This window comes from Cyanistes caeruleus, chromosome 8 (assembly GCF_971803275.1).
Source record: "Cyanistes caeruleus chromosome 8, bCyaCae1.hap1.1, whole genome shotgun sequence".
NCBI lineage: Eukaryota > Metazoa > Chordata > Aves > Passeriformes > Paridae > Cyanistes > Cyanistes caeruleus.
In genome coordinates, this window is record NC_141708.1 from 4,601,091 (window position 1) to 4,626,415 (window position 25,325).

General features: G+C 36.7%; 1 protein-coding gene across 11 annotated transcripts in view; it reads left to right on the top strand.

The window, feature by feature from the left end:
* ATE1 (arginyltransferase 1) overlaps window positions 1-25,325 on the top strand; it is a 68,810-nt gene that overhangs the window by 5,410 nt on the left and 38,075 nt on the right. For 4 of the 11 annotated variants that reach the window (XM_086900308.1, XM_086900312.1, XM_023929973.2 and 1 more), the window contains exons 6-10: window positions 594-823; window positions 2,391-2,519; window positions 12,727-12,759; window positions 17,995-18,176; window positions 21,008-21,107. In XM_086900308.1, coding sequence (XP_086756434.1) covers window positions 594-823; window positions 2,391-2,519; window positions 12,727-12,759; window positions 17,995-18,176; window positions 21,008-21,107 — 674 coding nt within the window. Of the gene's footprint in view, window positions 1-593; window positions 824-2,390; window positions 2,520-3,421; window positions 3,551-12,726; window positions 12,760-17,994; window positions 18,177-21,007; window positions 21,108-25,325 lie in introns of all 11 variants that reach the window. The other 7 variants (XM_086900309.1, XM_086900313.1, XM_086900314.1 and 4 more) reach the window with 3 other exon arrangements.

A 25,325-nucleotide genomic window follows, 5' to 3' on the forward strand; every position in this document is an offset into this window, starting at 1 on the left:
TTTCACAAACACCATTGCACAAATAAAATTCTGTGAGTGACTGATTTGTTAAAGATAAACCACAAAAAAGTGAATTTATTAATTAAAACAGACAATCTGAAAATAATTTTAAGCAGATGCAAACTTCTGTGGCCTTTTACTCTTTCATTACACAACCATAGTAGCATTGGCAGCATTTCTACATCCTGCCTATGGATTCCAGGTGAGAACAAATAAATGCTTTATTCTGGGGTGTGTGTCTTTACAGGAGTCTGTGGTGTAGCCACGTGGGCTTTGAATGCAGAACAAATCTCTGTGATTTTGTGGTTGTATGTTTGTCCTTCATTATTTCAAGTTTTTTCAATACACCCTTGGTTTTGGGGTGAAATGGTCAAGGTGATTCCAGATTAGAGTGCTGCAGTAAATAGCTGTGGAAGAATCGCTGCATTAGCGTGGCATCAGCTGTTGGTGGTTGTAAATGTGAAAGGTCACGTTGAGTTCACACCACAGTGTGCAGTAAATGATGATTTTGGTCATTTCTTTCCAGAGGTGAGGTAAGAGCTGCTCATTTGTTGTCAGATGTGGTGTTTAACTCTTTGCCTGTGCCCTTGTAGGGAAAGGGGCCGACCTGAGCAAGCCCCTGTGTCGGAAAGCAAAGGACATAAGGAAAGAGAGAAAACTGCAGAAGCTCCTGCAGAACCAGATGGGCACAGTAGAAGGCTCTCAACTTCAAGGAGATCAAGCTTTCCTCTTGCAAAACTCTAAATCTAAAACAAACCAGCCTAAAAACATTGAAGACTTTATTTTTGTCCCTCTACCTGATGATGCCCAACACAAATTAGAGGTAATGTCTTGTTCACTGTTGTTGGAGGCAGATGAAGGAAAGGTTTAGTTAAGGAGTTTTTGAAAAGCTTAGGTCTGTATTTATGGCTTTATGGAGTAGTTGTGTGGCTTAAATCTTGAAATACATTGTGGTACTGAATGATGTGTATTTATATATAGATATGCACTGTAAGGGTGTATATATCTATATATATATATATGTATTTATATAAATTACACACCTATGGTGCAGCTGCAGTCTTTTTAACCACAGGAGGGTACCCTTGCACTGCAGTCAGTCCTAGCAGAGTTCAGTTCAGTTACTAAAATAACTTGCAAATTAATTTCATACAGCGTGACTTGAAAATGAAAAACTTTGAATTAACCGAGTGTTAAATAATGAGAGAAATTCAGTCTCTAGGTCTGTTGTATATAAATAATGAAATGATCTAAGCTAATGAAACTTGACAAAGAAGCAGTAACTTCATGAAATTAATCAGATAATAAGATAGTTGCTCTTTATGCACATCATTGGTTTGTGTTGATGTCTGAAAGCTGTGAAAATGAGAGTAAAAAAGTTTGCTTAATATACTAGTTGCCACTACATCTACTAGAGACAGTAATCTGGAAGACTTTTGGACTTTTTAACATTTGTTAATCATAAAATAATTTTTCTTGTTATTTTTTCCATAAGCTGGAAAATTAACTGAATATTTTCCCGATCATTTTCAATGATGGTACTGGAAATGAAAATATTTATTGACTAGAAGCCATGAAATTGATCCATCTCCCTAACTCCTTCACATTTCCTGAGGAGTTGTTTAACAGAAGCAGGATGACTTTGTCTGAGCATCTTCAATTAGAAGATACAGGGAGAATTAAAAGGATTTAAAAAAATTTTGCTCTTTGTGAAAATAGAACCATTCTGAAAATTACATAATTTTTTGAAATTAATATGACCTTAAATATTTTTGAAAGAACATGCACTGCTGCCTTTGTAGTAGCATTCTTTTGCTTAGACAGCAATCATTTTTACCAAAAAGAATGTTTAATTTATAGATAATTTTTTTAAAATTATTTTTGTGTGTTTAATGGTGAATTGAGTATGGAAACACTGCTTCATTTTCTTCTTTCAGTTTCAAAAATACCTGGAAATCTCCTTGGGATTATTGCCATAGAAATATGATTTTTGGATGAAGAGCAGAGATTTAAGTCTTCCAAGCCTCTCAAGTATTTTTCAGTGTAGTGTGACACTATGAGACAATATTTTAAGTAGCACAGAAAACCTCTTTAAAATTAGGATCTGCGTACCATTTGTTGGTATTATTTCCTGAAAATTGTGTGGTTCTTCTCTAGGCATTTCAGTTCATTTGCAGTTTGAAAACCTCCTGTGTTATTCAGTGTAAATATGAAAGTCTTCAGCAATGTAAATTGAGCTGGAGAATTAGAAGACTATTGACTAATAGTAATTTGTGATGGCCTTTGTGCAGGAGGGTGAAATTCCTCTCTGTTGTGATGTTTCTGTTATTTATAAATGTATAGTTATTGCATGATATTTTAATTATAAATGTGTTTAACTTCTTCTGAAGGTGAGGGTGGTGAGATCATCTCCACCAAGTTCACAGTTCAAAGCCACATTTCAGGAGTCTTACCAGGTCTATAAACGTTACCAGATGGTTATTCACAAGGACCCACCTGATAAACCTACCATAAGTCAGGTCAGAAGGCCAAATTTAATTTTATGCAAAGCTTCCTCTCCATTTCACATGTCCTGTTTTTAGGAGAAACAAATATGGATTTTATATCCATTGTGTATTCAGGAGCTTGTAAAATACTGGATCCAATAAAATCAACATCCTGAAAGTGCAAACTCTTGATACCTCTTTGTGAATGCCACAAACTGTAGTTGCAGGCAGAAAAGTTATGGATGCTGTTGGGTAAGAAATGGAGAGGGTGAGGCTCTTGGAGGCAGAGATGGGCCTTAAAAATACAAATCTTATAAAAACTAAATCCACCTGAACACTCAGCCTGATAGCTGACCTCCTTGGCTTTGGTTTGAATGTTTCCATCAGTAGGATACAATGATCAGGGCCAAGATGTGAGCAGAAGTTTATCACACACACAAATTGTTGGTTTAAGGTTCACCAGAGCGAAATCATTCTCTTCAGTTTCAATTGAAGCCTTTAAAAAGTGATCTATGCACTCCACCTGAATTTATACATTGTTGCTGCTTCCTGCAGTGAATAGGTGGAGTGTAAGAGTGAACTGGCAGATGTGTTACACCTCTATTCTACAAGTTAAAAAATATCATGAGCTGGGAGAAACAGTATATGTAGGAAGAACAAGTAATTGTTGAACCAGGGCAGTCAGTGAGCGATGTGCCATTAAAAAAAAACATTTTAACAAGTCCTTGAGACTCTGCAATAAAACTAAAATTTGTAGTTGGTTTGTTAGATGTGAGCAAAAATAGGAAGTTGTCTTATTATGTTTAAGGTAGAAAACTGATTTCAGAGGCTTTGAAGTGGCTAGGAGGAGATCTTTCACTAGCCTGACCTTCAGTAGCAGATGATCTGATGATATGCACTCAAAACAGAATGCTTGTATTTCCCTTGCTCTGAAGGTGAGGTTAGTACCTGTCTCCTTTGAGGACCCCCAGTTCAAATCATCCTTCAACCAATCTGCCACTTTATTTGCCAAGTATCAGATGTCTGTGCACAAGGACACACCTTCTGACTGTGGGGAGAATGAGGTACAGTTCACTGCATGCACCTTTCTGAAAACACCTTCTTCAAATGCACAACTAAATGGTGGGAAATGCTGTCTAAATATTAAATTATTGAAATTGCCATTTCTGAGGGTTTTTTGATGGCAAAATCATCTTTGCCTTAAAGTTCTTTAGTACCTTTTTTATTTCCCTAATTTTTTGTGTTCTCACTTAATTTAATAGGTGAAGGTTTTAAAAATCTCAATTTTATTCTCATTTCAATGCTAAGCACACTGCTCAACTGGAACTCACCTTTACGGTAGGAGTAGTGCAAAAATATCCCACCAGCTGGTCCTCTGAGGCTTGATGAGAATATGTTGCATGTGGATAAACCCTGCTCTTAAAAAAAGGGTGTTTACAGGGCATAATCTTAATCTAATAAATTAAAAATAATTAAAAATACATGTGGGGTTCTGAACAAGCAGCAGTTCTTCATTTCTCTGGCAGGTGGCACAACCTCCTCATTGGCAGAATTAATGAAAATGCTATCTCAGATCTGTCATTTCTACTGCAGATGTGCAGCTTTATTATTGGTCAGGATTTTCTGTTCCTGAGAGTGAACTACCTGCAAAGCAAAACCTCGTAAACTGGGGCTGTTTTCCAGGTAGAGTTGTAAAACCACATCATAATTTTTGGCTTTAGTTCAAAAGAGTGTAAGGAGAGCTTTTTTTTTTTTAATTTGTGAGATGTCTGTAATGCTGCTCTGGAAAGCCATAAAATCCATTTCACTTTGTTTAGTAAAATAATAGGTCTCATAACAGTAAGTAGTAGTCTCTACCCTCTTTATAATTGCTGCAATAAGTGGGTTTAATTATAATAATGTAAAAATTGGAGGCATGCCAAGAGAGACTGAGCTATTTACTAGATTTGTACCAAGCATTACCTGGGCAGATTTGAGACTTGATTTTTCTGCTCTGATGGAAGTAATTCAGCTTAGAAAGATGTGTTGGGGACAGTCAGGTTTCCACCACCTGAAGGTCTAAAGGCTGTCCTGGGAATTGCTGTTGGATAGGAAGGAGGTAGATTTCTGTTCACTAATAGTGGAACAGATTTTTATCCTCTTTTTTCCTTATTACTTAATATTCCTTATTATTATCATAGGGCTTTCCCTACTTTGCATTTATCTCCTCTCTTTGGCCTCATGTTTCTGCAGGCTTAGATAATTCCAGGGGAAACAAAAAACCTTCTCTGAAGCATCTACTGAATTTAAAAACTTGGTCTGATGCTGATGGGTTTGAATTTAGGTTCTTTTTCAGCCTTGGTAAATCATATTTTGTGTCCACGAGACTGCCTGGCCAAGAAGGTTTTTTTTATTCGCAACTAGGAACTAACACCCTCACTTCAATTGACATTTTGTATTTGATCTCTGCAGGAAGTAAACTGAAGAATGTTTTACACAAAAATTTGGGTGGGAAAAGAGTTATCTGAGTCCCTTTTAAGGTACCAAGTTGGATAAAACTGATCCAAATTATTGAGAGGAAGGGTGGAAAATGCTGCTTGTGAGATCTCCAAGCTTTTTCTGCTTCCTCTTTTTCAGACTTTTTAATATATCATACAGACATTATGGAACCAAGGAGTTTTTGAAGCAAAGAGAATAACATTCTATCCTATACACAGGACTTTTTTTCGGGGCAGTAAGGAGTCTGCTCTACACTTTAAACTGGCAAATATCCAGGATTGTTTCACTTTTAATTCATGCAAACTACTCTGTGAGGTTGTTGAAGTTTTTTTCAGGGAGAGTCCTTCCCACTTTTGTATTTGGAAAGTTTCTAGTTTAGGAAGAGTTCTTAGTTTTATATTATTCAGATTTATTTATTAGTATTATTTATATTATTTAGTTTTATATTTGGGTGAACACTTCATATTTAGAAACCTGCCTATATTTAAATTCAGAATCCAACAAAGATTGTTATGGGACATATTAACAACTTCTTTTGGGAATATATTCTTAGACTGTTGGCATTACAGTATAGTATCTGTTGCTAGGCTAGTTTAATATTAACTTGATTACATTAAAAGGCAATTCTAAGATTCGATTTAGAATTTTGGTGGTTATTTGAGAATAACACTAATGGGAAAAACTGTAAAAATGTTCAAAATAGTAATAAAAAAATACATGGACAATGAAGCTGATTATTGTTCAGTGGGTGTGGAGAAGGCCTTTTTGCACCTCAGTGATGTAAATACAGCTTTCCTTCAGGACTTTATGTGGGAAGGGAGAGCTGAGGATTTTCAGGGCAGAGAGTTGTGGAATTGAACTTCTGGGCACTCTCTGGTTAATGCCAGTTTGAGACCAGTGATAACTGGTGTTTCGGTGCCCTTCAGGATGCTGAGTCTTTTTAAAATTAAATTTAATTTTAAATTGATTCTTTTAAATTTAAATTTAAAATTTCGTCTTTTCCTCCTTTCCTTCTTCTGCTTCCCTGCTGAAGATTGGACAGCACTAATTACAGTGTGTTCATTAAAATAATTGGAGATTTTTCTGGGGAGAATCCTGCAGCGCATTTTGGTGATGCAGTACTGATTCCTGAGTGAGGCAATGACTTCTGTTTGTTCTAATAAAAAGCAAAGTGGAAACTTCATTGTGAAATCAACTTTTTCCAAGTTCCAGACTTGTGATGAAACTTTTCTTTCTATGGAGCATCACCACAATCTTCTGTTTCTCTTTCACTGGCAGGGAGAGGATTAGGTAAGGCAGAAATATGTTGTCTCTCTGCCAGATATGTTAATATTCTAGGAACAGTTTGAAGTATTTCCTTGCTCCTGGAATTAAAACCAATTTAGCTTGCAAGAGAAAAAAAATCAAATTGATTTTTATCTTGGTATAAAAACCACAACTATGTTCTGCATAGTCTTAAAATATTCATGATGAGATTTTTTAATTAGTTTGTCTGGTAGAAGTTGAATTTACCCTGGAAATCCTCTCACACCTCTGAAGAACTTTTGATCACTTGTTGCAGGAATTCAGTTCAAAACTGACCTGGTTGTCTCTGCTTTGGAGTGGAGTGGATTCTGGATGTTTATGGCAGCATGTTTGTATCGTATGGAATTGGTGTCCTGAGGAAAAAACATAGCAGACAATTTTCTTATTGAAAGTGTCTTTAGAATACTTGCTCTTATATAGTGTTGAGGAAGAATTGATTTTTCAGTTTTTCTCTGTGGGAGTATAAAACTTTATTAAGCCACTGTGTAAATGCATGGGCATCTGTTTGAGGAATATATGTATTCTTATTATAGTTGTTGGAGAAAATAAGATTGGGGGGAACCCGAACAGATTGTTAAGTTCAGTTATAAATAACTATAGACTAGTTAAGGTAAAATAATGGAAAATAGGAAGATACTTGTATCCCTGTCTACTTGAGAAGTTTATCCAAGGTTGCTCTTAAAATAGCCAGGTTCCCAAGCTGCTCATTTTTGGAAGCTACTGAAACAATCTGGATTAATGTTTGTCCCATTCTTTGCATTTCTTCTGACCCTTTATAAAAATGCTTTGTGTGGATCTTTATGTCAGGTCCAAAATGATGGTCACCATATCCCATTCCCAGTATAACAGAGCTGTTCTTCAATGACTTTTTTTGTTTTGTTGTTTTCTTGTTTGTTGGGTTGTTTTTAAAGCAGTGGAAGATGTAATCATGTAACCCAGGAACTGGGTCTGTAACATACAAAACCCCCACAAATGTAATTAATTGCAAGGATTTATTTGTTTAGGTTATTTCCTGGCTTAGTGGTGGTTATATTTATTTTGTGAAATGGGTCAACCTATAAGGAAAAGAAATTAAAATCTTAGAAAATCTTAGAAAAACTGAGACATGGAGACCTCTAATGAACAGAGAGATGAGAGTAAGCTGAGTATTCTTATACTGAAAAAACATTGGTTCCCTGTAGAAACAGTGAAAGATCAGTTGGAGCATAAATTATGGAGCTGAGCAGCGTATCAACAGTAAAATAATCATGCAAACAAATCATGTGGCTGAGGATTTGTCCACCTTTTTTTTCCCACTTTGCATAAGAAAAATAATAAATGCTGATAGAGCTTTGTTGTAATAATTCATGCACAGAGAAATAGATAAATATGGATTTGGAGTCTGTTTTTAAAATCAAGGAACTTTTAATAGCATTTGGTTATATTTCTGGGAGAAAATGTGTAGATTAATATAGGGAAGGATGATCTGAGACTAAGAAGGATGAACTTGTGTCTTGTATAATCCCAAGATTTGGCTCTTTGGATGATCCATTTCCATTGGATTTATGGAAGCTGTGTAATGGCTTTTCTGTGCTTTGCTAAGAGCAGTCTTTACCTGCAAATATTTTAACTCTTGCTCAGTAGAAAAAAATCGCTGTTTGTGGGTAAGAAATGCAGGGAGGGCCTTGCAGAATACAAATCACCTGGAAGGTGCTGTGATCCAACTCTACCCAGCTTCAGGATGATTTTTGGTGTACCTGGAGACAGATAGTTCAGAACATTTTGCCACCTGAATCTCTTGTGTTTTAGATGAAGCAGATGGAATGATAGATACAGGTGTGGAACTGTGGAGGTCTGGATCAAAGATTTTAAGTGAAACAAATACATTTTTTTGCCTTTTCATGCCAAGAAGGAAATTTTTGATCCAATGAAATAATCAATGAGTGATTTGGATAGAATAGAGGGTGTCTTTAGCAGTTTTTAATGAAGTATCATCTCATCAGAGGCATCACATCTCTGACCCAGTGTCAGAATCCTCAAGTCTATTTACAGCAGTCTTTGTCTTTAAGAAACACAGCTGAAGTGTAACTGAAACAAGCTATGTGGCAGCTACACAAGCTAGAAAACATTTCCATAAAAGATCATAAAAATTCTACAGTAGTTTCCAGAGAGAGCAAGAGTGAATGGTTTATTGATGTTTAGACCTCCTGAAGCAAACGTTTTATTTAACTTTTCACAAGGGTTTCATAATGACAAACTTGTAGAAAAACAGTATCTGTCTGTTCCCCCTGTGAAAGTAGCTGGACCCTCTCTTTGCTTTGTGCTTAGCTAAATATTTGTCTTGGAAGAAAAGAATTTCAGGACACACAAAAGATACACTGTTTGAAAAGGTGCAAAAAATTACTGAAATGCGTAGAGTGGGGTTTTTCTTTCACCTCGCCTTTATTTTTTTAATTGCTTCCCAGGAATCCACTTGAACTAATAGAGAAAACTGAGTGAGTAGTCTGGGAAATGCCAAGGAGCACGTTCTGATCAGTTCCAAACTGGTATCAGCAGCCAGTTGCAAACTTTAAGGTCTCTCCAAGTTTCCTCTCTTATATTCCTGTGAGAGAATGCTTAAAAATCAGTAGCCTTTGTGGTTATTTTTAGCCTTCTATACATTTTTATACAGCTCCTGGAAGCCATGGCAGAGCATCTCACTGCAGTGAAACTTGGATTTCACATCCTGGTAGCTGTGACTCAAAGACTTAGAAGGAATGTTTCTATATCAGCTTTGTGGCCCTTGTGACTGCAGTGCTGTGGATTCATGGATTTTATCATAAAATGCCTGTAAGACCCAAAAAAATTAGGCATGCAGACAATTAAGTGACTTGTCTACAGTCATATCATTTTTGTTCAGATTCTTTTTGCATCTCAGTTTATACACACATGCATTGTCTGTGTAAATCCATATAAAATTAAATAATCTTTACTGTAAGACTGATAAACCTCCAGCATATTGAGAAGTTTCTTCTGAGCAAGAAATCCACAGTGACTTTTATCACTCCATAAAGGAATTGGTATTGGAACTGAAATGTATCAGCAATTATTTCATTAGTCCCATTCTTGCACTGAAAACTACATTTGAGACATGCAGTTAAACTTTAAATCCCTCTTTCCTTTGTAAACTTTAAATCCTTTTTGCTGTGTTTTGAAGACTCTTCCTTCACCTTCAGACCTGTGGATATCTCTGAAACTCTATTGTTCTAGCATTCCTGTATTTTTTAAGCAATTGTTGAAAATGCTAAGTAGAGCCTCCCAGGATAAGTCTTTGGTTTCTCTGCTGAACTCTAGTTTATTGCCCAGTTTAAGGCAGGTTGGCACCATTTTTTCCTGTAAAAATACCAATTTTGTCTAATTTTCCTGATTTATACAGAAAGGTAAAGAATTTTGTTCATTTTTCTTGGGAGGGGTTCTTAGCAGTGTCTCCTCACCTTACTAAAAGTCAGGCTCATTTTTACATTTTCACTGTACATATTATATTTATTAATATTAATATCTTATCTGTTTTGGATAAGGAAGATTATTTCAATTCAAATATGACAGCAGAGAGGTGACACATTGGATTTACAGGTTTTATGTTTTATCATCATTATTTTTCATTTTAGTATGAGACGTGGACCTCTATGAAAAATAAAACAAAAAACTTCATGACCAAACTCCTTGGTTTATTTTAATCCCATTCAAGGATTGGATTTTAAAAAACAAAAAGGATGGCTCAAATCCCATATACATTTCTCACCCTTCTGTAGCCCAAGGAAAAGGACAAGTACTCAGCTTCCCTTGACAGAGAATTGTAAATGAGAACAAACTCTTAATACTGTCAAAGGGGAAATGATAAATGAATGCTTTTTGTGGTGCCTTTTTGTGGGCTAGCTCAGATAATTGTGCAGTTCCTGCTGGTGACACCTGGAAGGTTTCCTGAGAAGGACGTGGTGTCCTCCTGTGGCATCAGGAGCCTTCCCTTCCAGAAAGCCCTGAGCTGCCAGGTGAAAGCCATTCCAGTTCAGCACCTGAATCTCTTCCCCCTGTATAAAAGGGAGCAGTGTTAACACTCTGGTTTTTTACCTCTTTTTAAAGCTCTGCACGTGCTCTTGCCCCAGCAAGAAGCTTTGGGTTGGACCCAAACTGCCTTTTATTTTTCTGCCTTTTTTCTCTCTTTGATTTCATTCTCAGTGATGTGTTTCTTCTCTTAGGTTTATTAATTATGTTTCAACTTACTCCCTGTTGTTGAGATGATTCTTTCTGGCAGCTGTAATTAGTTTACACCAAAGTAAAAATGTCGTGAATTTTTTATATATTATCTAGCTTTTAAAAGTTTATGTAAATCAGTTGGAAATTAAAATTAGAAAAGAATGGTGTTGTGTAAGGAATTTGAATTGTGCATGTGTGCCATACTGAGTTATTTAACATGCAACATCATCTTTTGGCTGTATTTCTTTCATAGTTTATTGAATAATTTTTAATTGTGTTCATAACAATCTTGCCATATTAGATGAGTTTGTTAATTTAGAAATTGAATCTAGTGGTTTCTTCTTTTTACATAAATGGATAGACTAGTTTAAGGAAATTATCTAACCCCCTCAACTTTATTGGGTATTATAAATAGTGAAATAATTTATAACAAGACTTGCAGTGTTGTTTTTTTTCCCTCAAGATTGTGATACAAATTCAGGTGCAGTTAAGATTTTTTTTTTTCCTAGCAGCTGGAACAGCAGAAGTTATGCTTAGGTACACTTGAAAAGTCCCCCTTCACCCTCAGAGCCAAGGGATTGGGCAGCAGGGCCTGGAGAATTGATAAAACTATTTGAAAAGTGTCATGGGCTCAGGTTTCTCACCATAGGGTTTAGTCTGCACCATACAGCTAAAATTACAGATTAAGAACTATTGGGGGTCTTCTGACATGAAAATTAATAACACATGGTTTATTTTTTCTGAAACCTACACTTTCTAAAACCACTGGCTGTAGGGACAGATGCACTCATAGTGTAGGAATTTGTAACTCTGTATTTTTATTTCAGGAAAATAACTCAATAAATCAAAATCTTAATTATCTTTCTTTTTCTTTAAATATTATTTGTGTTATTTTCCTTATCCACCAGACCAAAATAATTCTACAATTAATTTAAGATACCACAGTCATTTGTTCTTCCAAACTCTGAGTAATTTAAAGTGATAGTGACTAGATCTGAAACGGTAAATAATAGGAAATGCACAATCCCTTGCCTTCACCATCACAATTTAGAAATTCAGTGTTCTTCCATAAAGTTTGTGTCCAAAGGTTTCCTTCCCATCAATCCATAGATCAGCAGGACAAGATGAGCAAGATAAGGCAGCAGCTGATACTGTTGGCACTTTCTCTTGCTGTCTGCCTTCCTCTCTTCCTCTTCCCTGGGAGAAATGAGATGGCTGACAAGCAATCACCCCAGATTTTTGTGTTCCCCTTTAATTGATCTCAGAATTTAATGGAATTCTTGACAACAAAATCTTGCCAACAGTCAGGTTTTTGTAGGTGTCTGTATGTATTATTTTTATCTAATGTTTAATTAAAATTTCCTATTTACTATTACTTTGTAGTGTGGGAATTGCTGTCTTACTAAATCACCCAGCCATTACAAGAGGGGGGAATTAAACTGTGTATTAAAGTAGTTGTTTAACAAGGGAATATTTGGGGTTAAATACAAATCAGAACTCTGCAATGTGTTTAATGTGGACTCCACCGATAAGGAAGTATTTGTATCAAATAAGTAAATGATAGTGAGTAAGCAAGTATTGTATTTTATTTCTCTAAGAACCTTGGATAAGCTCCAGATCATTAAACATTGCCTTTTTGGGTTGTTATTGGCAGCACATCAGTTTGTATTAAGTCAAAAATTCAGGTTTGAAATGCTTGCACTTTCAGGAGGTTGATTTTTCTTTCTCTTCTTTTTCTTTCCTCTTCTTTAAACTTAAAATGAGCTTGCTTTTAATTTTGAATGTAAAGTAATTAATTTCTGTTAAGATGTATGAGGGCCCCAAACCCTTGGGTGGTAGGGGAGGTACCAGTGGAAGAGTGGGAAAAGACTCTCTGTTGCAGGGATTCACAAAGGAGGGGTAATGTGTAATTTAAAATAAAGGGTACAGAAGCAAACCTCTATTACAGGGTGATAATTCTCTCACATCACCTTTTTAAAAACCATCTTCTGTTTTATAGAAAATACTTTGCATAGTTAATTATTGTGTCTGTTTGTACTTCTAAACCAAATGTGAGAGTTTAAGGGTTTAAATGAATTTTCATAAGCAAAGTCTGATGTTGCTTTTCAAAGATATGGATTTGAAAGAGTGTATTTGACTATGAATGTATCCTAACACACTGCTGATAGTTTTCTTTCTTTTTCTGCTTTGCATATTTGGGCTGTTTTCTTGGGCACGTGTTACTGCTCACTCCACCTCGATGCAGTTCACACGATTCCTCTGTGATTCCCCTCTGGAGGTATGTGCTCATTCAGGGTGGGAGTTTGGAAATGAATGTATTGAATTTATTTTGTTTAATGAATGTATCAGTGTCCTCTATGCTCTCTGTAGACAGACAGCCATTGTTAGAGGTGGTGGAGGTGGCTGGCACAGAATTCCCATCTCCACCAACTGGTAAGGAAGATTCTGCTGTGTTTCCAAAGGAGCCTGAGGACTCCTTTGCTGGGTAATAAGCTACCACTGAATTTCATGCATTAAAAAATAGAAGCACAAAAAGCCCTGTCTTTTGTGGGTTTTGATTCAACTTTATGAAAAGACTGTATTCCTAAATAATTTGCTAAACTTGTATTTGACTACAATCTGAGGTAAAAGTTGAGGAGAGATGCTGTTCCTTCATTTCAAGTGAACAAACTGCCATGGATTCCTTGCAGTGTCTTTCTTTTTAGTCCTAAAGGGTTCAGGACGGCGTGACTGTAATGAAATTGTCAGGTTATAGTAATTACACTGGTAATTTGATATGTGGCAGTTTGAGTGAATCCATGTGTGGAGAGTTTGTTGCTTTTCTCTGTTGAGTCCACTGGCCTTTGCATTCCTGAAAGCTGAAGAGTAATAGAGCTCATTAGACTTTATAGGAAAAGGGCTTTTATCACCTCGTCAACTCGTGCAGCAGACTGCCATTATATTCTTAATTTTGTATGGCTATGTAGATGTTGATGCACACTACCCTGCTAGGTTTATACCCATATTGTTTCTTACAGACACTTTTTATTGACATTTTGAAGCTTGGATTAAATTTTGTGTGGCACCACTACAGATGTCTTCAATTAGATGAAGTTAAATAAAAGGGGTTATATATCAGAGGCCAAGGGATTCTTGAAATTCTTTATTCTGAAACAGTTGCCACAAGCAAATCTAGCAGTGTGTAGTCTGTTTACTCTTTTGAACAAAAATAATTTAAAATAAAATTTAAACCTTACTTGTTTTTAGTTTGTAATTTTTGGAGTTTTTAATGTTATCATTAGCTGCAAATAGTATGAACACCCAAACTCTTCCTGTCTTTTTTATTTCCTCTTCTTATTATTCAGTTTAGTTTCTGTTTTGGCTATGGGCTCTGGCAGAAAAAATGAATGCTTTAAAGAAAGGATACAGTATGAAGTAGCAGAAAACTAGGCAGTTTTCTAGCAGTAAGCAGCATAATGTAAAGTGAATTGTTTGAGGTGGTTTCTTATTCATCCTTTCATTTTAGAGGCTGCATTTAACCATTTTTCACTTTACCACAGGTAGATATGGAATGGTGGTAATGGCTCAGTACAGGGGAACAGCCTGCAGGACTCAGCCAGAGCACTGCAGGCTGGGACCCTGCTCCTGCCAGGGTGGGAAAATTCCTGGAAGAAAGTTCCAAGGGAAATCCAGACTGTTCAGGGTGATTCCTTATTTTTGGTGCTCAGTGAGTGAGGGGGATGTCATGGGCCAGTTGTGTCAGCATTGCTGATGGTCATCTCAGTGTTTGTCCTGCCAGAGCTGCTCCATCCTGTCCTGAGAAAGCAGCTGGAAGGAGCCTCAGCACTCAGATGGGCCATGCTGTTATGCAGTCAAGGGATAACTTTGTTTTGTTCTCAAATTATTCTCTAATTGCTGCTTAGACTTTTTTTTTTCATCTTGACTGATGTTAAGCACTGAACTGACAATTTTATAAAACTCTTGTCAAAATAATCTCTTTGAAAGAGCTGGTGATTTATGCCCATTGTTTTGGGTGTGCCTACAGCACTATGTTTTCCAGCCTGTGTTTATGCTCCATGGGTTTATGAACATTTGGTATCTGCTTTCTGGATCACTCAGTATTATGGGATGTTTCTGGAGCTATTTACTTTCAGGTTTTTTTTCAACCATCCTGAATACTTAAAATCATCATCCTGGTTTGCTGCAGCATCATTCAGCCTTCACTGATTCACCTACCAGTCTGGAGAATCCAGCAGGATGGAAAGTGATCTGTTTTCTGTTATGCAAATGATCATTTGTTCTCCTATGAACCGTGCTGAGATGCTTTGGATTCTAAAGGAGTGAAAGATGTTTGTGAATCTTGATCTTTGCTCTTCAAAAAGCACATCAGCCTCTGCTTCGCATTCTTTTTATTGATAGGCTTTAATTTGCAGGAGATCTAATAAGTGAGACCATTGCAAGCCTGTAATTCCCAGGATCACCTTCTTAGAAGGTGGTACTTGACTCACATTTGAACCAGCTCAAACTCTAGATTTTCCAGTCAGGCACAGAATGTGGCTCTGTTAAGAGTGTCCTACTAATCCCTAATGAAAGTAGGACAGAGATCTGGAAAGGAAATGTGTTGCTACCCAAGACATAGAAATCTACCATATGGCAGATTTGTGTGTGTGCCATTGGGAAAGGAACTGCTGGAATTAATCACTTTGCTTATTTGGCAAATAATTTCCACTGGAGTAGAGAACTCAAGGGTTTCCTGGCTTTTTTTTTTTTTTCTTTCTTTGATAGCGTAAATTTAATATCTTCATCTTCCCTCCATGCACTGCAGAGTGTAAAATGGAAAAGCAGAAAATAAGAAACTTCATGAAACCTCACAGAGAAAAATAATCATGTATTGTACAGCCAGGACCCGTTTTTGGTAATTATAATAAGCAAAATACCAGTTAATATTAAAGATTGACCGATGTCCTTTGAAGAAATTCGAGTGTTGTCACCATCACTGAAGTTCAATTATAAGTAGTTAGTACACTGAGGTACTAATTGGCACTATATAGTATCAGTTCTGTTAAATATTTAAATTTTAATAATGGGTTGTAAAATATAAGTAATCAAACGTGTTCATGGAATCATTAGCTAGCAGGATGTGAAGACAGGTAGAATTAACATGTGATGGAATATGTTGTATTTTTCTCTGCATGACACTGTAAACATTGGAGAGGAAATTGTAGTTTCCATTTTGTCCTGGATTTTTTTTCAATATCATCAGATTATAATAATTCATTGTTTTGAAATAGAACTCTAAACTGTTAATTTTAAATACTTAGGTCCTTCTGGAATGATTCCAGGGCTAGTGTATAATTTTGGGTGGAGAAGACGAGCCCTTTCTGGTGGGGCTTGTTCCCCTGATGTCACCGGTGTATTTTACATCACCCTTGACAAACACGGTGCCAGGGGAGATGTCAGGAGTGTGAAATGCTGCAGCCTGCTTCAGGAAAATGTTTCCTATTCTAGACCTGTTTCAGGTTAAATTGCCTGGATAGTGCACAGGAAATCGAGTTAAAGAGCCAAGTATTCATTGAGAAATGGGAGAAAATGTAATACTGACAAGCATTACAAAGGATTACATTGTATGAGAATTTTTGAAGGTGGAGGGAAATCTTACTCTTTTTAAAAAGTTATTTGCTTAATGTAACAGAGATCCCTGCCTGTTTTACCTGAAATCAGTGCTGTGCTCACTATGTTTGTTCCAGAACATAGACTCTCTTATGTTCATGACATTTCACTGTAATTGCATTAGTGAAATAACTGCAGATTGTATTTTACCAAAAGTTTTAACTGATGTCAATGCTGCAGTTTGCAGAGGTCCAGTGACCAAATCCATGCTGCTCTTTGGAGGTTTGGAGTCATACACAGACACAGCATTTGTTTAACTTCAGAAGACTTGGCTTTGAGTGAAAATCTTTTCCATGGTGGCTTAGACTATCTCCTTTAACATTCATTAAATCCTATATGATGAATTTTTAACAAAGAAAGAAAATCTGTTTAAACTGAAACTTATTTAAGCAAGTCTGTGTTCTATTACCAACCACATTTCCCCATGGCTTTGAGATGTTTCATTTTTCTCTCACTGACTGCACTCTGGGAAGGGAACTTAACCTGTGCTGAGAAATCCTTAGAGAACATCTTTTACTTGACTGGGTCCCTGCTTAAAAATGTTACCACTGACCATGTGATTTCATTTGACTGATGATACTGAATGAAACCAATAATGAAACTGTTGGCTAGGTGGGCTTTACCTGAAGAAGAGAAACCCAGTTTAATGTACTATATCTGAGTTTAATGTCCTCATATACTGCAGGTGGAGCTCTCAAACGTTTTATCATTTCACTTTTAGAGTATTCATAGCTCCACATTTAGTTTTATGGTATATATCTATATAAAAATTCAAACATATTGTTATGTGGCCTTTCTTTAGGAACTTGCTGGTTGGGTAAGCCAGTTGAAATGATTTTTTGTTCACGTGGTTGATTTCTTTTGACACATGTGGTACCAATTAGATTAACTTCTCCTGCCTATCATCTCTTCAGTCTGGGCTACTGTATCAAAATACTTGATTAAACCCACCTTCTGCTGTTGTAATGCAAAACAGTTGGTAATAGCAGGCAATATTGTCAGATTTATTGAGTGAGAAGCAGCTTTCTGAAGACCTGGCAATGCAGTGAAAAACATGACTAGATGGATAATTAAGTTGAGCACAGTGGAATTCAGGATTAAAGTAAACTTGACGTGGGAGAAAATGAAATGCCAGAGTTGGTTGTGTAATACAGTTTAAATTAGGGAGATCATTTTCTTCTTAACTTCAAGCATCAGTTTCTGGCTCGAGGTGCTTTACCTCATCCAGAGTCAAACTTGAGTGCACATCCGAAACCACAGCACACAGCAATAGCCAGTCCCTTGATTTGCTCTGATGTGGGCTGACAACCAAGAGGTTCCACAGATTTTGTTGCCACACAGTTTCAGGTTTTTGGATAAAAGGTGTTTTGTTAGTTATAGAGAGTAAACATCACATAAAGAATAAGCTGCTCAGGTTTTTTCAGAAGTGGTCCTCTGAAGTAAATTTAATTGCCACTTTGAGGAGCTCAGTTTGTGTGGCTAAAGTGCTTCCAGTGCTTGGGGATGTGGAGGAGAGGGTCTGGAGGGTCCCTGCTGTGACAGGGAGTGTTGGAGGCACCAGGTTTGCATGTGATAATTCATTAATAACTTGATGAATCCTGTTGATTTGTCCTGTCAGTACCATAAGTGCTTGATGGCAGAGGCTATTTCAAATTCACATTTGGGATGTGTGATATGTGAGTTATACCCAAAAGATCCACTAACAGTGTTTTCCCTGCCTTTCAAATGCCTTTTTCCCTTTTTCTAAATACAGATGGCCAGCAAAATTTTTTACAGTATTTACTTACATGTTGAAATTCTCTTTAAAATTGTTTTCATACTGAAAGTCTGTCAGGGAGTTAATCCCTCTCTTGTTCTTGCTTAGGCAGAGCATGCCCCAAACGGGCCGGAATGTGGCTATGGCTCCTTCCACCAGCAATACTGGCTGGATGGGAAGATAATTGCTGTTGGAGTAATTGATATCCTGCCCTACTGTGTGTCCTCAGTCTATCTGTACTACGACCCAGACTTTTCTTTCTTATCTTTGGGAGTCTACTCTGCGTTAAGGTAAGAGAATGTTTTCATTATCTGGTTGGACGAATAGTAGAAATTGATACTTGTTTCTAAACTTGGGGTTTTATTTTTAGTCTATAGTAACACTACCTTTAGCAAAGTAGTTGTGGGGTTGGTTGCCTTCCAAGTAAGATTTTAATTGTCATTCTTGACTAGGGATGTATCTTTCTAGTTAGCTAAAGACTTACACAGGTTAATAAAAACACACAGAAAATGCCTCGTTTTTATTGACCCTGAAAATAATTTAATATTGCTTAGTTTCAGCAGGAAAAGCCCCTTTTTTTGTCTGAATAGGAATAATTTTTCCTATGACCTTTTTCTTAGCCCAGTCACCAGATGAAATTAATCACTTTTATAGTTTTATGCACATTGAGGTCATAAATAAGAGTACCTAAAAAGCGTCTTCTGAATTAGTGCTCTCCTGCTGTACCAGCACTAAGTATATTTTCCAGGTATGTTAATCTCATTATCTTTCTCTTCAGAAAGCCTGATGGAGAGAGTAGTCCTATGAATTTTAAGGCCTTAAATTAACTATCCAACATGGCCTTGCAAAACAGTAGGAGTTGTGGGTATTGCTTTTCACTGTGAATAAAACCTGCATGTGAAATTGCAAGTTACTGCTTTTCTTCTGTAGGCAATTTTATGATTCCATTGTTATTTTAAGTGGAAAAAAAAAAAGAACAAACCCTAAATGAGTGGAAATACTTGTATAACTATTTTTTTTTTCTTACCTTTTTTGATTCTCTGTTAATATGAAATAAGATTGCCACAGACAAATGTGGTGTCCCAGGGAGGTGCTCATGAAGCAGCTGGGTTTGAGCCTCACGCCAAACGTGTCTATTTACAAGTCTGAGTCTGAGAAGCTGTAGCATGAATCTTTTCACCTGTGGAGATTTGCACTGCACTCTGTCAGGTGCAAAAGGAGCCCTGGAATTGTGAGATCCAGCTTTCTCCTTTCTCCAGGGCCTCCTGTTGAGAGGCAGCTTCTCAGCTCTTGTTCAGTGTCCCCCTCCAGGGTGGGTAAATGGCACAACTTGAGCTGTGTGAAGCACAAACACCACATTTAGGGAGCTCCTTACCACACTTAGTTCATAAACCTTTGCTATAACTAATAAACCATGTGCAATTTAATATCTCAGAGGTCTAATTGGAATTGGATTGGATTTTGAGTAGGATCTGACAATTTTGTAGAATTAATCAGAATTAACAAATATGGAAAAACATCAGAACTCCTATGACTTAGAATTGATCTTTTTTTCTCTTAGTGCTCTAGATCTTTAGAACTATTCCATTACAAATGTTAGATACTTGAAATTAGACTAATCCTTCTTCTTGCAAGATGGACATATAAAATCCTAAGTCCTCCTAAGAACTATTTTTTAGTATTTGTACATATCACATTACTTTATGTAATAATAGACTGGCATAATCCATGCTTATGAATTCTTTACATTATTTTTATTTTTCTACATAATAAATTTAAATCTTTTTCACTGCACCATGCACAAATGGCTCAACTTGTGAAAAAGCAGCTTGTAAATTCTGCAGCATTTAAGGCAATAAAAATGAGTTCCCAACAGTCCTGGAGGGAGCCAACCTCGTTCTTCTTTCAAAAAGGGGAAAAAAAAATTGAGTTAGGGAGGACTTAGGAAGCTGCAAAGGAATCTGATACCTTCAAAGCTGTTGCCAATTTTACTCTGAGGGGGTTGGACTGCACTGCTGTCACTTCCACTTCATGCCACTCTGAGAATTGTTGCTGCTGAGTTGTAGAAAGGATGGGATTTGAAGATCATATGAAAAATGTAGGCATGTAAGTAGAGAACAAGGCCAGAAGAAGCTGTTTGGAAAGGCCAGTCTTGCCAAAGGGGGGAAAAAAAATATCAAGAAATACTGAGTAATACTAATTTAATTTTAAGGGATAAATTACCTGCAGTGTTTGTAGATGCTTCCTCTATGAATGTACTCATATCTTGGATCAGAGAATAGTTTGTGTTGGAAGAGGCCTTTTAAAGATCATCTATTCCAACTCCCCTGCAGTGAGCAGGGACATCTTATCCCTCTGACAACAGTAAGAACCAGCAGCCATTTTTTATCAAATTTGTTACAGAAGTTATCTGCACAGATAGAAATGCTGCAAAAATGATCATTATAGAGGAAGCACTGGCTGAGACTTTGTAGTAACAGCACTTTTCTTGTGCCAGTAAAATAAAAAGCATACTTTTTTTGGAATACATTGACATTTTTCTTTCAGAATAAATGAGAAAATCATACTGACAAACATGGGATGGGTAAAAATACATTTTGTTGCATAAAGATGGATGTTTTTACATGCAAATTGCTGGAGCATAAATGATGGAACAAGCAAGAGGCTTATCCTTGAAGTTTATTTTTAAAAAACACTCTGATGTTTTCCTCAGACATGTTAACCAGTAGAATTCCCAAATACTGGTAGGGTTCTGTAGAATTCCAGTGTACACATATATTGGCAAAAAATATATTAAACAGAGTGTCTTAGTAATTTTTATTTAGATTTCAAATCAGGCAGTTGGCAGACCAGAACACAAAATTTTTAAAGTACTTTTAAGCCTGACATGGTGTTGTGCATTTTGGTGATTTGTTTGTTAAGTAATAATTTTCAGTTTATCATGTTTGGGATTTTTGAAGACATTAGTTTGCAGTTTAAGATCCTCATTTTTATTTTATTGAAGTCTAGTCCTTTATATAGATTAAGAGCCAGGTAGCTGTAAAATGTTTCAATATGAAGTGGTAAAATGACTTTTAAGAATTGTATTCAAATGTAATTAGTCTTTTCTTTCCCCTCACAGGGAAATTGCTTTTACTAGACAGCTTTATGTAAAAGCTCCCGATCTCTGTTTTTATTATATGGGTTTCTACATTCATTCATGCCCCAAAATGAGATACAAGGTAAAGTGTGTTTTCACTTATTTCCTTTGTGTGCTGTTATTCAAAGCTTTTGACAGTGTTCATAGTAATATAATATTTTGTAATTGTCATTTTGGATTTTAATGTGGATTTTAATGTGGATTTTAATGTGGATTTTATATGGTTAAATTTGAATGCTGGTTACTATTTAACTTGGCTTAGTTATTTATTTTTTTTCCCCCAATTTAGCTGCATGTGCTATTTATTATATCTTGGCTTAAGAGAGGTTTTCAAGGCTGTCAGATAATTATTTGTCCTTTGGTTACCTGGCTATCTTGTATTTACAGGATCTCTTCCAATACCCTAAAATTCTCCCTTTTTGAGGTTGGCATATTTGTAACTGTTGCTTAGTGACTCCAGGCAGTGATAAGATGTCTTCTGGGGCTTGGCTGGGTTTTACTCTTTATTTTTTGTTAGAGGCTGGGGACTTGCTCCATGAAACCAGTGAGAACTTTGGTGAGCAGAGATCTTGAGCCAGAGCAGATTTGGAGGAGAGGATCAGGAGAATCCATGGAACATTTACAGAAACCACTCTGGCTGCTTTGGAAGCCCTGCTGGCTTCACCTTTGTTCAGACCTCAGTGCCTAAGAGTGTCTTTCTTGTGGCTTTACATCTTGTGAATGTGGTACCTTTTCTCTTTAAGCATATTGAAGCATATCTTTAAGCTTTTAGATACTATTGATACAATTTCAGAGTACTGAACATTGATAGCAGTTTGCTGAACACTTACACATAACCATTTTGATCTGTTAATAATAAGGAAAGAGAAAAAGTTCACAAAATCTAGGAAGGAGGCAAAGTGCTTTAATTTCCTTTATTCCCCCTCTCAAAATGTGCTAAAAATCTGCAGTTTTCAGCTGCTTTTAAAATAGCCAAGAATTGTGAGGCTCATTAAAGTGATGGTTGTGAAAGAATTTCATCTTTTATGGCCAATGCAATGGGTGACCATGATGATTCAATCTTCTGAAAATAACAAATCCCTCTGTTTTGTTAGATGATGTGTTTGTTTGTGTCCCCTTTGCCAACTTGGATTTTCATGTCTGTGTGCTGGCCAAACAAAGAGAATGTTAGAATGTTATGTTTGATGCAAGAAGATGGGTGAGTTGAAAAAATCTGCCCTCTGTCATCTGAATCATCATAAAGGCTGTCACATCACCACCTTGAACCAAAGGTTTTGATTACGTCCTCTACTCTTTGGAGATACTGAAAAATTTGTTAATGTTGAGACACTGCAATTTAACATCCCTTTTCTCTTCTACAACCTTCATGGTTCAGGACTTGTAAAAGGAATGGATGTCATTTACCAGGTCACTTAAGAAACAAATCTGGCAATAATAGCAAAAAAAAAAAAAATCCCATTTCTAAAAGATATCATGGCTAAGAAACTTGGGGTTCAGCTGCTTGTAGTGCTTTACTAAACAAAAAAAAGTCTTACTAAAACTTTGTGTACATGGATTAAATAAAGGTCACACCTGAGGCATTGCATTAGAGGAGCCATTCCACATCTGTATTATTTATTATTATGTTTTGTTGAGCCTGTGCTGCAATTTGAAAATGATTGCATCAAGAATACAACACTCCCACAATGCTTCTAGATTTCATTCTTAAATAATGGAAATTGATTAAATTGTAGTGGGAGTATTTTACTGCTTGTTTCCTTCAGAGAAGCTCTCTTGCTTCCCTTGCTGAGAATTAATGACTATTTGATATGGCTGTGATTTGGTAGAATACACATTTTAGTCTTCCAGAAACCTGCATATGTCAGTGTGTTAGGTAATTAAAGCTGGAGCAGGGACTGGGGAGGATAAGAAGAAAAGCCTGTACATGTGAGATTAGAACACACATAATGCTCTCTGCTGGGACAGCAGTAATCTAATAATTGAATTGCAAGGACCTTTGTTCTATTTTATATTTCTTTTCCTAAATGTATTTGTTTCACAAGTAGACAAAAGTAATGGAATTGCAAATCAGGTTGACATTAATTCTATAGTTCCACTTTTCCCTCACTGAAATAGAACACCAGAACCAAATTATCAACCAAACCTCTGAAATGCATCTGGATAATGCTGCTGCTCTTGTGAAGTGATTGGGAGTGGTGAAGTAGGGTGGGGAAGTACTGACTTTGCAGATTAAGTAATTTCAGTAATGCCTGGTTGATTTAGAGGCATTTCATGTGGAAGATTTTGCTTTATTGCAGTTTAAGAGAGATGTTAGAGGCTCCCTTCCCTTAATGATATTCCTGTGGAAGAGTGACAGGCTGTGGGTGTCTGATGTTACTGGTGTCAGGTAAGGAAATGAAATGAAGGAAAGAAAGAGGAGGAGCTGGAAAGCTATCCACTGGGTTTCCAGCCTTTTCCTTGTCATTTTCTTTGCAAATTATTTGTCCTGGGATGTTGAGAAATGGAGGCTGAGCACAGGAGCACTTCTCTGTATGGGAATTGTCTCAGGAGAACACAAGCACTTATACTGAAGGCACAGGGTTTGGGGAATTGTTATTGGGGGTCAGTGTGAGGCCATTTCATCTGAAGGATTCTCTTTCCACACCTGGTACAATTTGGTGTATGAATGATGTGTAATCCACTGGAAAAATGGAAGCCTGAAAGTCCTGGAAGCAGATCCCAGAGCTGGGATTCCTGTGGTACAGTAACAGAGTTGGAGAGTTCTGGATTCTCAGGCAGGAAGATGAATGGTTAGAGTATCATCTAACCCATGGATGAGACATAATTAGAGGTTTTTAAAATAGAGCTCCCTTTTGACTCACTGTTCCCATTCCTTTTGTTCCCAAGCAGCCAGCATTGATTGCAATGTGATTTCAGGGCAGTGGAGTCCCAGTGAAATTACTTTAAGTTGGGGGAAGGGACTCCACTGCAATATTTGGCTATCTTTTAGTTCCCAGCCTCTGTCAGATTTGTTCCCATGTATGGGTTAATATTTACAAACTGGTAAAATAAAATCTACATTAACTTGAGACAAAAGGATTCCTGTAGTCCTGTTACGTTAATATGGAAAAATCCAGTGAAAAACCTTAAGCAATGGCTTTGTTCCATTTTTTCTGGGTAGGTTAGGGTAATACAAGATTTAAATGGTTCTCTGAAGAAATTCACGACCTTGTGGGAAACCTCAGGCTCTGTTAGATGTGGTAGTTCTCACATTGGAAAACAGTCTCCTGGAAAACTGTCCACAAGTCATATGATGAAAAGTCTTTTTCCTAATGCATTTTGGAGTGTGTGATAAAGTTTTAAGCATAAGAAAGTATTTTACTTGGAAATGAGGTTGGTCTCAGGGTTGATTCTCAATGTGTTTAAGTCCTGTCTGTCAGTGTTTTCAGTTAAATGCAGTAATTTACAAGCATATTTATGAAATTACAGAAATAAAAGAAGCACCTTTAGAAAGCAGCCATGTCAGAAAAGTGCTTCAGAGATCCTTGAATTTTCTTCCCAGATTGATATTCTGTCTGTTTTATTCTGCATCCCTCAAGTAAAAAAATTCACTCTGTGGCTCTACATTACTAAATTCATATTTTCTGATCACTTCTGAACTCTAAGGTCCATTCTGTTCTTTCCATTGCAGTCCTTTGATACTGATTTTGAGTCTTGTGGTGGGTGACATTAAATAGATTTTGAGGTTGGGTTTCTGGTATAAAAATAAGCGTATTTACTGCCTTGCATTAGCCATTTGGTCTCTGTTGACCTTAAATCCCTTTCTCCTCTAAGTTTTTGTTCTGGGAAGAATTTCCCAGAATCCTGGGAAGGATTTCTATGGATTGTTGAAATCCGTAGAAGGATTTCTATGTTGAAATGGAAAAGGATTTCTATTTCAACATAGAATTGTTGACATCTTCTATGTGAGTTTCCTTTATTCTGGGTTTTGTGAGGCTTTTTCAGTGCTGGTGTTTGCATGCAAACACTGCATTTGGAGCGTGGCTCAGTCCTTGTTTTGGTCAAGGATGTGCTTCCCCTGGAGGCCACCCCACTGATGCTGGTAAATAACTCTGAGAGCACTTTGAAGTGCACAGCAGATTTAATGTCTTCGTGCTGTGTTATCTCTGTGTGCCATTTTAAGACCATTCTATGATGTGAAGAGGTGTTTTGACTGAAACCTTTATCCAGACTTGTATGCAGGCCAAAGTAAATGGAATTATTTCAAGCAGTCTCCTTTGGTATCAAGTCATGGCCAGACTTCAGATAGATGGAATACTAG